Source organism: Bombus vancouverensis, chromosome 12 (genome assembly GCF_051014615.1).
Source record: "Bombus vancouverensis nearcticus chromosome 12, iyBomVanc1_principal, whole genome shotgun sequence".
In the NCBI taxonomy this organism is placed as follows: Eukaryota; Metazoa; Arthropoda; class Insecta; order Hymenoptera; family Apidae; genus Bombus; species Bombus vancouverensis.
The window spans coordinates 2670811-2685155 of NC_134922.1; the positions used below are offsets into that span (position 1 = coordinate 2670811).

Consider the following 14345-nt stretch of genomic DNA (forward strand, 5'->3'; position numbering starts at 1 on the left):
TTATTAAAAATTTCAGAACGACCGATTTCTTTTCCTTGAAAGCTATGCTCCGGGTATGTTTAATTAAAATTTCACGGCCTAAATTCCATCGATCCATCTTTTTTCCAATTATGTAATCAGTAATTGCAATCTATGTCGAATATGTTAAACTTATTATCACCAACAACTGATAAATCTGCGCATAAATGTGAGTGGAACGCGATGGAACGTCAAACGCAAAGGAGTTCGACACCATGGAGACGCTCCTGCATACTGATATGCAGAAACGAGTTCTCCTATATAAGAACTGTGCTCATAGGCCGACTCTTAGTCTTCTTGGTAAGAGAACACAGCGCACATCGTGTCATCGCTAAACTCTGGCCTACACCGACTACTTTACCATGGAGTATCTACCGATCGCTTTGTCCATAGTGGCAGCAGTACTCGTCGTTATTTACTACTTTACCACAAGAAATCATAATTTATTCAAGAAGCATGGAATTCTGCATATTCCACCAATGCCACTGTTTGGAAATATGGGACCCTTCCTTAGAAGACAGTGCACCATGCACGATTTTATTCTCAAAATTTATCAATTACATCCTGAAGCGAAATATGTTGGCTTCTACGAATTTCTGACGCCTGTTCTAATGCTCCGCGATCCGGAACTGGTTAAAGCTGTCACCATTAAGAATATTGAACACTTCCCAGATCATCGACCGTTCGCGTACAAGGAAGTGGACCCTTTGTTAGGGGGAATGTTATTTTGTCTGACAGGTGACCAGTGGAAGGAGCATAGAAATATGTTGTCTCCCACGTTTACTTCTAGCAAGATAAAAGGCATGTACAAACTGATGTCCGATTGCGCGGTCAAATTCGTGGACCATTTAACGAAACTGCCGAAGAACGAGCGTGAAGTGGAGATGAAGAGCCTTCTGAGTAAATATACAAACGACGTGATCGCCACCTGCGTGTACGGTGTCTCCGTGGACACAATAAAAGATCCAAATAACGTGTTTTACGTGTACGGTAAAATAGGTACAACCTTAGTAACTTTCAAAAAATCTCTAACAACGTTGATGCACAAAAACGCTCCTTGGCTAGCGAAACTCTTGCAATTTAAATACGTGGAAAGCTACGTCGAGAAATTTTTCTCTGATATCGTAACAGAGACAGTCAAAGCTAGAGAAGAGACTGGCGCTTATAGATCGGACGTCATACAGCTATTGCTAGAGACTAACAAAAAAAAGGAGCCAGGAAAAGGTATGAGCGTGGAAAGCATGGCCTCTCACGCTTTTAGCTTCTTCTTCGGCGGATTTGAGGCCGTTTCCACGCAAATCAGCTTAGTGACGCACCTGTTGGCCGAGAATCCAGATGTTCAAAAAAGATTACAACAAGAAATCGATGAAGCATTGGAAAACAACAACGGCCAATTAACCTACGCTATTCTAAGCGAGATGAAGTATCTAGATGCCGTGATGAATGAATCGTTGCGACTGCATCCGGTAGCTATATTCATTGACAGGCTATGTGCTAAAGATTTTGAACTGCCACCTGCGTTACCCGGCGACAAACCTTTCACGATCAAGAAAGGAATGAACGTTTGGATTCCTGTGAAAGCGATTCATCACGATCCTAAGTACTACGAAAATTCTCTGAATTTCGATCCAGACAGATTTTTAAAAAATGGAAGGATTATAAACTCGGACACGTATATGCCATTTGGCTTTGGGCCCAGAATGTGCATCGGAAACCGGTTTGCACTCACAAAGATGAAGGTATTGCTATGTCACCTTCTTGCCAAGTGCAATGTCAAGATCGGACCGAAAACGACAACTCCGTTAGAATTCGAAAAAGGTGTGATAAACGCCGGTGCGAAAAATGGATTTTGGTTGATCATTGAGCCAAGGAAACGTTCTTATCGCTTTGCCCAGGTCAACGGAGGTGCCAATGGAATTTGTACAAATGATTTGTAGAAAATTTTAAACCTTTAAAATGATACGTTTATCATACGTTCGCATCATTAAACAATTAATACCATGTAATGTACAGCTTGCGAAATATAGTTCACATGTCAGAGTTTGAAAAATCAATTACTCGAGATAATCTCATACTGTAAAACGCAAGAACGTATTAAATTACACTTGTTACACGTAATTACACTTGTAGTATCGTACGTTACTCGGGTGCTATCTCATCTCGAATACGCGCCGGCAATATGGACGCCAAGCACTGAGAAATCCTGTTAACTTCCGGAAAATATCCAACATCATTTTCTCAGGTTCCTTGCGTATAAGAGGGGCGACCTGATGCCATATAACGATCATGATAATTCAGCGATTATTGTCTCAATTGAATATATTGTAAGTAGAGCAGCGTAGGACTGTTAACGAATTATCATTATTACGCAATATTTGGAACAACAGAATTAACTGTCCTGATCTTACAATACGTATTAACTTTAACATTCCCTCCTATGTCTTCAGCATTCGATATTATTTCATACGCCTAATCGCCAATCGACATTCGGTAACGATATCATCAACAGAATCTACAGAATTAATAAATACATCGACCAACTCGACTTCCTTTATGATTCGCCATCAAAGTGTAAGAAAAATCCGTTTGTGAAATAATGCAATATCTTCTATCTTTGTGCGACACTGATATTAGATATTGTATATTGATTGTCATGTTGTACTCTTGCATTGCGTAAAATTTTGTGCGTAAGAATTTGATTGTTTATCTCGCTATGCTTCTAATATTTTGCTACATTATTATAAAAAAAGGTTTCTCTCCGTTAATTAAAATTTGTTACTGTTATTATTATTCAGTTTATTATTATTAAACAGTTCTATTACTTTAAAATATTACTGAAAATTATTAAACGGTTTTATTTTTGCAAAGAATCGGTGTGTTATTCAACCCTATCCCCAAAACTGAAGTATTCCTACTTTGAACTCTTATTAGGAATATATTCAACTTTGAAAAATTAGCAAACGATCTGTTTCTCGTATCTGTTTTCCATCGGCGATAAATTCCGCATGTGACATCTAAAGCCTGCGTTATGGTACTGTAAGTTTGTTCCATTGATACAAATATCAACAATACTACTTTCTTTCCTCAAACGAAGCAATATAGTTACGTATGTATAAATTGTACGGAGCATGCACAATTTAGTATCGTGATAACATTCCTGTTACAGTCCCATCGTAATGTAACATTAATATCGTTCTGACTTATTTCGTTCGTATGTGGTTTTAAATTGAGATGACCGAATTAGATAAATCATCCTGTATATTGATTTGTTGTCTGACAGAAAATCAGATTCTCGGCAAATCACAATGCAATGTATAATATGCTCAATGGAATAATTTATCAACAGTAGTTACTTCCATAATAAATTTCCGATTCGATCGAAATTCTTGATTAACGATTAACAATTGATTTAATCTTACCTAAGGAATTCTCGTTCGTGAATTCTTTTTAGGAATTTTATAAATAATCTCGCGAGTTAACGACGGATAAAGGACGGCATAGCAAATATGTTTTATGATATTGTACGGTCTAGTAATGTCGAGTAATTGTGTACACTATTACGCATGGCACAGAAACACCAGCGATCTAAACCATACCAGCGTATCAGCGTTCGCATGTACTTAACCTTGTTTCAGAGAGTTGCGCCTGGCAAACTAGTGTCGAAACGCGCATCAAAGTCCAATGCAAAAATCACACGGCGAATGCCGCGCCGGGCAGGAGTTCATCAAACATCAAGAGATAGATGAACGAGTTCATAGATCATCGAGTCCAAACTTGCTTAAAATACCAAAAAAAATTCTTGACTTTTATCTCTGCTGCTTTGAACCACTATATTCGTATCTGCGATTTTTTTGGAAACATTGTCAATTCCATACGAAGAGATCCTCATCGTTCGGTCAAAACGGTACATATTTCAATACATACACATATACATCAAAACATCTTATTGGTTAGATTATTCGATCTCGTTGATAGGACAAACGCCTCTTTTCAATAAATTATTCGTTTACGTGTGTCTAAGTGTTCTAAATATACCGAATATCTCAAATCTATTACAAAATATTTGAATTTTTCTATTCCACTATTCAATACCTCCATTATACCTTAACGTACCCCAATTATTCACATAGGAATTTATGTCCACGCATTGTCCATAAGATGATGTCACCGTGAACAATGATTTTACTCCAGTCGTAACTTTAAAATCATTTAATTTAGGAACTTTTTAATTAGTCGAGACATCCGTACGAAAATTTACAGCTAGATTAAATATTGTTATTTTTACACATTACGATGTAATTATTTGTTATAAGCCATTCACTGTCGTTTGACACTTAATCTAAAGACAATCAGATAGGTTAGTTAATTCGTCAATCGATCCGGCTGATACAATAAAACAAAAATGAGTGTGAATCAAAGATAGCTGCAAGGAGCGCTTGATCACGTGGTTTTCGTGGTTTTCCTCAGCCTGCTAGAAAGAGGAAGCAAAAATACTCTAGGGTACCGTAAATTAAGCCTTCTCCAGTACTGCGTAGCGTCATAAGCTAGAAGGCTCCGAAAAAGATTTGCGACTGCAGCGTATGGGATATTCCGTAATGCATTGTGCAATTATCAACGTTTAAGTAAGCGGACAAACGTTTAAAAGATACTTTACGCATTTCCTACCTTCACTAAATAAATCATGGCGATTTTTACGAAATACAGATTTCATCTTTTTCGTTTTTGCTTACGTAACGTTAAAGATTAGGGAGTTTACTACGCTTGAGACATTCTTGCGTATCAGAATATAGACGTGTCCTCTTACTTATTTATGTATATAGCTACGCGATAAATTGATCGACCTTTAGTTATTCGGAAAGGCCGACACAGCAAACATCGTGTCGGAAGTAAAATTCTGATAGTGGTTGTGGTATATTCGAATGGAGTATCTGTCCCTTGGTCTGTTTTTAATAGCGATACTCATCGCTATCTACTACTGTGCCACGAAGAATCATAATATATTCAAGAAACATGGAATCCTGCACATTCCACCGATACCATTGTTTGGAAATATGGGATCCTTCTTCGCAAAACGGTCCACCTTGCAAGACACCATTCTGGAAGCTTATGAACTTCATCCTGAAGCGAAATATGTTGGCATATACGAGTCCCTCACGCCTATCATAGTGCTCCGCGATCTCGACTTAATCAAGTCCGTCAACATGAAGAATTTCGATCACTTTACCGATCATCGTAACTTTGTCTTCAAGGACATGGACCCTATATTTGCCGGTATGCTGTTTTCTATGAAAGGCGAGCAATGGAAGGAACAAAGGAGTATATTGTCACTCGCGTTTACTTCCAATAAGATAAAGGATATGTTCAATCTTATGTCCGAGTGTGCTACCAGATACGCGAACTATTTGTCGAATCTAGCGGAGAATGAGCGTGAAATGGAGATGAGGGATCTGCTGACTAAATATACCAACGACGTAATCGCCACCTGCGTCTACGGTGTATCTGTTGACACCATAAAAAATCCGAAGAACGTATTTTACACGTACGGCAAATCGACCACGTTCACTAGTTTCAAAAAAGATATGGCAATGTTGGCGCAAAGGAACCTACCCTGGCTGGCGAAGCTCCTTCAGCTCAGATTTCTGGACAAACATATAGCGAAATTTTTTACCGAACAAGTGATCAACACGATCGAAGAAAGGAAACAGAATGGCACTTATCGATCAGATATTCTACAACTATTCATAGATGTAAACGACAAGAAGGGTCCAGGAAAAGGTATGAGCACGGAAAACATGGTTAATCACGCTTTTAGCTTATTCTTTGGCGGAACTGATTCCGTTGCAACGCAGACGAGCTTTCTGTTCTACCTTCTAGCCGAAAATCCAGAGATTTTGAAAAGACTACAGGAGGAAATCGACGAAACGTTGGAAAATAATAACGGACAATTGACTTACGATGCCATACAGAAGATGAAGTACTTGGATGCCATGATCAACGAAGCGATGAGATTGCAACCAATTACCGTATTCTTGGATAGACTATGCGTGAAAGATTTCGAGCTGCCACCAGCCTTACCTGGTGAAAAACCTTTCACCGTAAAAGCAGGAATGAACATCTGGATACCTGTTGATGCGATTCACCACGATCCCAAGCACTATGAAAATCCGCAGAAATTCGATCCGGATAGATTCCTCGAGAATGGAAAGAAGATCATAAATTCGGGTGCGTTTATGCCGTTTGGTCTCGGTCCCAGAATCTGCATCGGCAATCGGTTCGCGTTAACAGAGATAAAGGTATTGCTGTGTCACATTCTCGCCAAGTGTAACGTCAAGATTGGATCGAAGATGTTGCTTCCGTTGCAATATGAGGAAGGTGTGATAACTGCCTATGCTAAGAATGGATTTTGGCTGAATGTTGAGCCCAGAGAAAATTTTTACTGCATATCTCAAACTAATGGAACGACAAAGCATCTGAGCAATGGAAATTGTAGAAATTGAATTTGCGAATGAGTGATCTTTAATGCGGTTATAATCTTCTTTGCGTAAGGAGTAGTGTTTTTTCGGTTAACTCTATGTCGGCGGACGTCACACCGAATCAGTCGTAATCCACGTGATCTATACGTTGGCTCAATTTTGTTTGGAGCATACTGAAGATGTTTTGTAATATGAGCCTGGCCCCTTCTTCTCCATTAGCGATAAGAAAACTCTCGCACGATCTCGATAAAAAGAGCAGGAAAGACATTTTGGAGTAAAAAAAATTTATTGCGAATCCAGCTGCGCAGCGTCCGTCTTTCGAATGTTAATACTAATACTAACTAAAGATTGCTATTTATTTTACTTAATGTGATATAAGCAAAATAAAAAGTTTCTTATATAATTCGTGATCTGATTGATTATTCGCTCGTGCTTCGAAAGATTAACATTGTGTAATGAACAATTTGCTGAATATAATTGTTTCGTTAGAGTTTGACAAAAAAAAACTGTTTTTTAGCAAGTTTATGACGTAATTGAAACATTAAGTTCGGAAAATTCGTTTGGCATAAATACAGAATGAAATAAATTCAAGGATGCGTGGATATACATGTAACATATGTATACTAACTATTACATGAGAAAAGTTCTTTAATTGCAATTAATGAAAGAAAAATATCGTGGATTAAGTAAAAAGAGTGACTAATCATGACGAGTAAACGGATAAATAGAATGTTTGACACTTGCGGAAGGAAAATATTGTAATCAAGTAAATATTGTTTCGGATAGTTTGGAAGGTAATGTTAATTTTTATTCCGCATGTGAGATTTAACAGAAGCACAAATTTATTGCGTAATTATACATCGTTTATCTGTAAATTATATGTATGAATATGAGTTATAATTTTTACCATAAACAATAGTCTTCAAAGCGATAAAAGTATATGTTATACATTAATAAAAGTGTCAACAGTATTTCACGTTTCGATAATTGGTCCAATTCATTATAATTGTAATGTATTTGCCATAGTTTTATCGTAGGATATATAACACCGCGAAGACGAAGAGGGAAGAAAGGTAGAAGAAGAGCAAGAAAACTAAGATTCGTTTTCCCTTTTAGCCATCGTTTCGCGCCTTTTTCCACTAACACGACAAGACAATACACTGCTTGAATCCACCCTTACGATCTTCAGTTCATTAATTCTGGCCAAAAGCCGGTCTTGATGGTGTTGGTTACATCGCTAACCTTCGGTCTTGGACTTTTCCTTTTCATCCCTTCCACGCACTCACCGTAGCTAAAGTGAATTACATTAGAGGGGAGAGGGTAGTTTTATCGAGTCAACCTGCTAGATATTTCCTAAGGCACCTAAGGGTCGTTGGATCGGAAACGGGTCCTTTAACAACGACCAACCTTCCGAAGAAGTTGCACGATAATCTGCACTGGACCAAATTGCTTTCCCGCTTCGTCGAATATAACTTGTTGATCGTTTATGAAAATATTCGTTGCGTTGTTTCCTATCTCGGCCAACTCCGTTGCTATTGTTAACTATGTATCTAGTTGTTATTGCTAACTTCGTTTGGCTGTTGTTAATGTTGCTAGTCGAGTGTTGGTTTAGATTGATTTCCGAAGAAATTTCATGGTAAATGTGCGTGGTTCTCATCGTGTGGTCATTCGTAAGAAACAGAGATTTTATTACGACATTGTTGTTACTGTAGTATTATACCGTTGAAGGTCATAATAAAATGATTGGAGGTAATATATTTATTATAACGTTATTTAAGGATATCGTACATTATTAACATTAGCCGTGCGAGAAAATAACTCTTAACAAAATATTTATCTTTCGTCAATATGCTCTTCGTCGAAGAGATTTCCGTATCTAAGTTTCGTTTCGTATCTTTTCAATAGTCGTTATCGTTAGTTCAATTAAGGATTGCCACGTCGTTGCTTCGTTAATTATCTTCGAAGAAAAAATGTCACTGATAACTTTATCCGTTTAAAAGTTACAACTAGGTACAAGTATATAGTTTCATACAAAATACTTTTCGCAATCTAATCTAGAGATATTTAAGTTCCTTGTAAGCTACTCGCGAATTTTCTAAAAATATTCGTATGGTGTCAAAGAGGACATATAAGTTATTTGTTATTTTCTTTTTTATAGTGATACGATTTGATGCGGGCATAACCGCGTACTTATTATTGACAGGTCAATTAATTCATTGCGTATATTCACAATGAGTCCTCTTTTGAATTGTGGCGGCACTCGACAGCAAATACCACCACTCGACACTAACTACTGCCGACGACGGCAGCGCAGTGGTTAGCGCCTTAAGTTACGAACGTTCGGGACCCGAGTTCCAAATCCCGGCAACCGGAGTCCGATTTTTTTTCTACGCATCAAAAATGGAAGAAAAACAGCAGTACCCCGTCAGCGACATATCTACAGTCAGCAGCTACAATTATCAGGGACAGCACTTACACCTCAGAATATTTATAAATAGAATGATTGTTCCCAAATGAAATTCAAAGTAATTTCAATTGAAGATCCACAATCGCTTCAAATGGACATCGACGGTCGTTTAGAATTGAAATCCCCGGTTTGAAATTGTGACAAATTACAGTGTACGATCGTTCCAACGTTTAGTCTTGAACCTTGTAATCATTCCAAATTGAACGAGTGGAATAAGACTGAGAAAATCGAGCAGCAACCACAAACTTCCACATCTAGAAACTATAACATAATAGACCTAAGATTATCTTCGGAGGACAAAACGTTTAGAATGACCCAATCATTTAATAAATTTAATGAAATTCATTGCTTTTCCTCTGGTGTATTTCAAAAAGTTATAAAAAGAAATGATCATATGTATTTAATCGTCCCAGCTACCGATCGGAACCCTGTCTAAAGACAAAGTTCGCGATTCCCAGAAAATCGAATATCAAATCCATGAGAGTTCGCAGCATATTATCACAATTTCTTGAACCACGAGAATGAAGAAGTAGGTCGCAATTAGGTTGGTGCGATATCCGCGTGATATTGTGACGAGCGACCATCTCGTGATGTAGCAGCTTATATATACGCGGGAACTCGCTCATTAAAGCAACATTCACAAGGTCGTATGGCGTCTTTGCCACTAGCCGATCACGTAGTAGAATATATTACACATACGACTGTTATATGTATCTCGACTCCATGTTACGTGCTGGACATGCAGAGACGATGCTGACGCATCCGGCCAGGATAATTGAGATGGACGCGTAACACGTATCCATTATATGACCAAGAACACGCGCCACGATTCGATCCTCCTTTTCATTTCTTCTCCGATTCGTTTCACTGAAATACGAACAGGTTAAATGGTGGCGGAAGAATTTTGTGGGATACCCAAAAAATTCTCTATCTCTTTGGCTTTTTCCCCTTATTTACGATCACGCGGGAAGGTTGAAGAAAGGAGTAAAGAACCTTCAAAACTGAGATACATCGGTGCTTAACGGAAATTGACTCGTAAAAATAATACGATAAATAAAGAAAATCGATCAAAAGGATTGAAATGTACCTTAGGTATAAACACAAAGCTGATCGAAAACTTTAACATCTTTGAACGAAGATATCGTTTTGTTCGCATCGTTTAATGTTCAGGAAAGGCAATCGTATATTGAATCTTTTCTCTATCAGAAAGGACTTTGGAGCCCCAGACGGAGGATGCTATCGTTAATTATTTAGTTTACGGTACCTGAAACTTGAAATTTGTGAAACTAGGACGAAGTATGGTATGGACAGTATGGTATTATCTTAAAAACAATAATGTAATCTTATTATAATAAGAATCGATTATAGATTAGGATTATAAATTCTATTTCCCAATACAAACTTGTATTTATTTAGTTTGTTTCTCTATTTAAACCCAAACTATTCTTATTCCAAATATTAATTTTGTTTAATCATATTATATTATAACAGATACATTTATGTAAATAATAAAAAGTATATAAATGTTAGTATACAGAGAAAATCTCGTAAACACGTATGAAGGAAAAAAAAAGCTATAAAACATTGATCGAGTTATTAGATCATTAGATCTGATGTATTAGATCATCCGTCAAGCATTTGGCAAACCAACTGGATAAGAGTACGCTTGTAGAATATTAGTAACGATTATTTTCTATAAATTCTACAAAATCATATTAATCATAAAGATCATATCAATAGAAAATCATTGGACAAAATACTAAAATCGCTTAAAGTTATGAAAATTTAACGGTGTTTTAACACAGTTAAATAAAACAAGATGTACTTCATCTCCGCAAAAGTCACTACGTTCTTCGTTGTTAAATAGAATCATTTTCAACTTGTTGATTTTGAATATAGATATCTAAGAGTGTTTCACTGTTCGAACCAAAGAGAAATCGTTGACCCGAAACTTTATACAATTCGTATATTTTATGCGTTACAATGAAAATATTATATGAAAGCTTTTTATTTCTCTATACACTTTGAATACCCCAAGTATATGTGTTTTTCACTTTCTTTCGCAAAACAAGCATCTCGATTCTTAATACTTCGAAATCAAGTGACGATGCGAATAACTAAATATAAACGTTTGAAGTGACGTGTTCAACTCGAAACCTTCGGTTCTGATTTCTGGTTTACCGTCGATCTTATTGCATTGAATATATCGAAAAAATATACGTAGATATTTTCAAACGAAAGATCGGAAGATTGATATTACAAACATCGCATATAACTTAATTGTCTGGATGTCTATCAGGAATCTTCTCGATAAACATCGTTTTTCCTGGAACCGTAATTTTCTCGACCTCGCCTTTCTTTATGTTTCTCGGTTGAATGTTAAACCAAAATCCATTCTCTGACGTCATAGCAAATCCTTTCTTGTTCAATTTCAGCGGTATAGAAGTCTTGGCGCATGGTAAGAGGTTACACTTGGCAAAAATATAGAACAACAAAACTTTCGCCTCCAATATCGCGAATCTGTTACCAATACACATTCTAGGTCCCAATCCAAAGGTAAAGAGCGAACTGGAGTTGACCATCTGTTTCGCATCGCTGTAGAATCTATCAGGATTGAATTTGTTTGGCTCTGGATAATTCTGTGGATCGCGCTGAATTCCATAAATCGGTATCCATATGCATTCATTTTTTTGAACGATGTAGGGTTTTTTTCCTGGCAAATGTGGCGGTAATTCGAACGGTTTTACGCAAAGTCTATCGACAGCCACGATGGTCGGGTACATCCTAAGACTCTCGAGAATGACAGCGTCCAGATACTTCATGTCGTTGATAGCCTCGTACGTGGCTTCGCCCTTACAATCCTCCAAAACCTGATCGATCTCGTCTTGCAATCTCTTCTGAACTTCCTCATTAATTCCAACCTCGTAAGCAGCGAAGCACATCAGAGTAGAGGTGCTTTCGAATCCACCGAAGAAGAAGACGAACGCCTGGGCAGTCATGTCTTCGATGGTCAAGTCCTTTCCTGGGCCTAATTTCCCTCTCGTTTCCATCATCAGCTGAAGCATATCCGGACGAACGATACCTTTCTCGTCTCTGGTCTTTATCGTAATAGCCACCAAGTCTTGGAAAAAATCCGCGACCTGCTTCCTAATTATCCTGATATTTAACGCTCGAGCTACCCAGGGCAAGCTTCTTACAATGAAAAACTTGATGGATTGCGATCTCCCAAAATGAGTAGCCTCTCTACCGTACACGTAAAAATTGTTCTTCGGGTCCTTTATCGAGTTCACGTTAATGCCAAAGGCACAAGTGGCGATTACGTCGTTGGTATATTTGGTGAACGAATCTTTTAACTCCAAAGTAGTCTGGTCGGCAGGCAAAGAAGCAAAGTAATCGCCGTATTCCTTAGCGCATTCGCGCATTAGTACGAACATCGCCTTCATCTTGCTCGACGTGAAGGCTGGACTCAACGTGTTTCGTACTTCCTTCCATCTATCGCCACGAAGGGCAAATAAATTCTTACCAAACAGGGGATCTCTATCTACGCTATCAAAGGATCTGTGATCTGGAAAATGATCGAAGTTCTTCACGGTGATCGACTTGAGCAGTTCGAGATCTCGAATCATAACTATGGGTGAGGAGAAGTCGAAAAAACCGATGTACTTCGAATCGGGAAACGCCTGGTATATTTTTTCAACCGTCTCGGCGAACGAGATTCGTTGAAATATGGCCTCCCAAATGCTTCCCAATATCGGGACGTAACTGTAGTAAGGAATCCCGCGTTTCTCAAAGAAATCGTAGGTCCGAGTGAATCTGTAATAAGCTACCGCGATTACGGCGACCACTGCCGCGATTATTGGCCACCAGTTTATTTCCATCGTTATTATTCAACGCTTCTACTGGGTATTCACTGGTATAACACCACACAACCACCTACCAGAAAACTAGATCATTGCTTTTCTTTAAAGAGATTCGACTTTCGATCGGTAATCACGAGAAAAGTGTATGTTCGATTCGATGGTAAAAAAAAGCTTAGAAGCTGTCAACGTATATGGATACTCTCATGTGAGAGAGTGACCGGAGACGCGATTGAATGATGCTCATGCTAGAGCGCTGCGTGCGTACTGACTGGCTATGACGGGTTGATGTAACTGTTTATAGCCATTGGGCTATTTATGCTAGAGCGTGCAAACATTTGTATTATGTATGTGAGATAATAAGTCTTATCGAATTTCTGTGTATTTCTCGACTGTGTATTCTCTGGATATCTCTGATTTCTAACTACCGTTTAGCGTTGATATTGTAGAAATTACTAGTGATTTAGTCGTCAACTATGCTTTATTATTTTAGTTTTTATCTGTCTAATAGGTAAATATATCTTATCAAATATAGATGTCCTTCGTGCATTTGTATGTTTATACATTGTTTCGCGTTATTATCGCTTTTTTACTTATTAGACTGCATAAAAATGAGTCATAATCGTCTTTATTTTTATGCCACTGTTCCTTTGAAAATTGCTCGACTAGAAAAATTTTCTTAATCACAATTATGCGATGCTATTAGACAATAATGTAAATTAAGATGATCGAAGAAAAAATGGTTATTATTTTCGGATAATATTTGAATTTCCTATGCTGTATTTGAAACTTTTCTAGATTTTCTTTCCCAAAGAATTATGATTTAACGTAATATAAAATCGCATAAATTTTGTGAATATGAAATAACGTAGTTAATGCAGGGATTCAGTGAGAATAATTAAACGACGAAAGTATGAAACTTGACGCTATAATATAGAAACCGAAACAATGTCCAAAAGTATATTTAATATATTTTTTTGCCAAAATTTCGTACGTATTATACTGTACAAAAATGAAAGCAAGTAAGGGTACTCTTCGATATACGGCGAAATATGATAAACGTAAAACTTCAAAGTATAAAGAAATCTGCACAATTGTCGTTTCTTTTTTGTCTAATATAATATCCTAATATAAATTCGAATCATTTCATATTTGGCGAAATTAATATCTTGCCAAATCAAACACGTATTTCTTTGTACAAGTTTCCTAAATGTTATTGAAAAATTGAAATTTTTTTTTATATTTTCGAAAAGCGAGATATTCGGTTCGGAATATGCGCGGAAAATTTCATACGGAAATTTGAAATATTAACGAAGTTAAAGATGTACAAAGTCACGTGAGTGCAATTTTAGAAGCCTGTATCCCAAAACTATATTTATGATATTGGTTGTTGTGAAAACTAATTATCCAATTAACTGCAAGTTTTACATACACGCATAAAAGTATGTACATTCTTCTATGGTCCCGTAAGAATGGATCGTAAAATCCATTATGTTAAAATTTTTCGCAACAACAACAAAAATTGTATTG

General features: G+C 37.3%; 2 protein-coding genes and 2 pseudogenes across 3 annotated transcripts in view; 2 read left to right on the top strand and 2 right to left on the bottom strand.

Annotated features, from left to right (window-relative positions):
* Positions 1-14345, bottom strand: part of LOC117164964 (membralin) — a 161625-nt gene that overhangs the window by 35712 nt on the left and 111568 nt on the right. The window lies entirely within an intron of this gene.
* On the top strand, positions 58-2888 carry LOC117165012 (cytochrome P450 9e2 pseudogene; annotated as a pseudogene).
* Positions 2977-7584, top strand: LOC117165011 (cytochrome P450 9e2 pseudogene; annotated as a pseudogene).
* On the bottom strand, positions 10341-13111 carry LOC117165009 (cytochrome P450 9e2). Its single transcript, XM_033348459.2, has one exon. The coding sequence runs from the start codon at positions 12834-12836 to the stop codon at positions 11235-11237; it is 1602 nt and encodes a 533-aa protein (XP_033204350.1). The 5' UTR covers positions 12837-13111; the 3' UTR covers positions 10341-11234.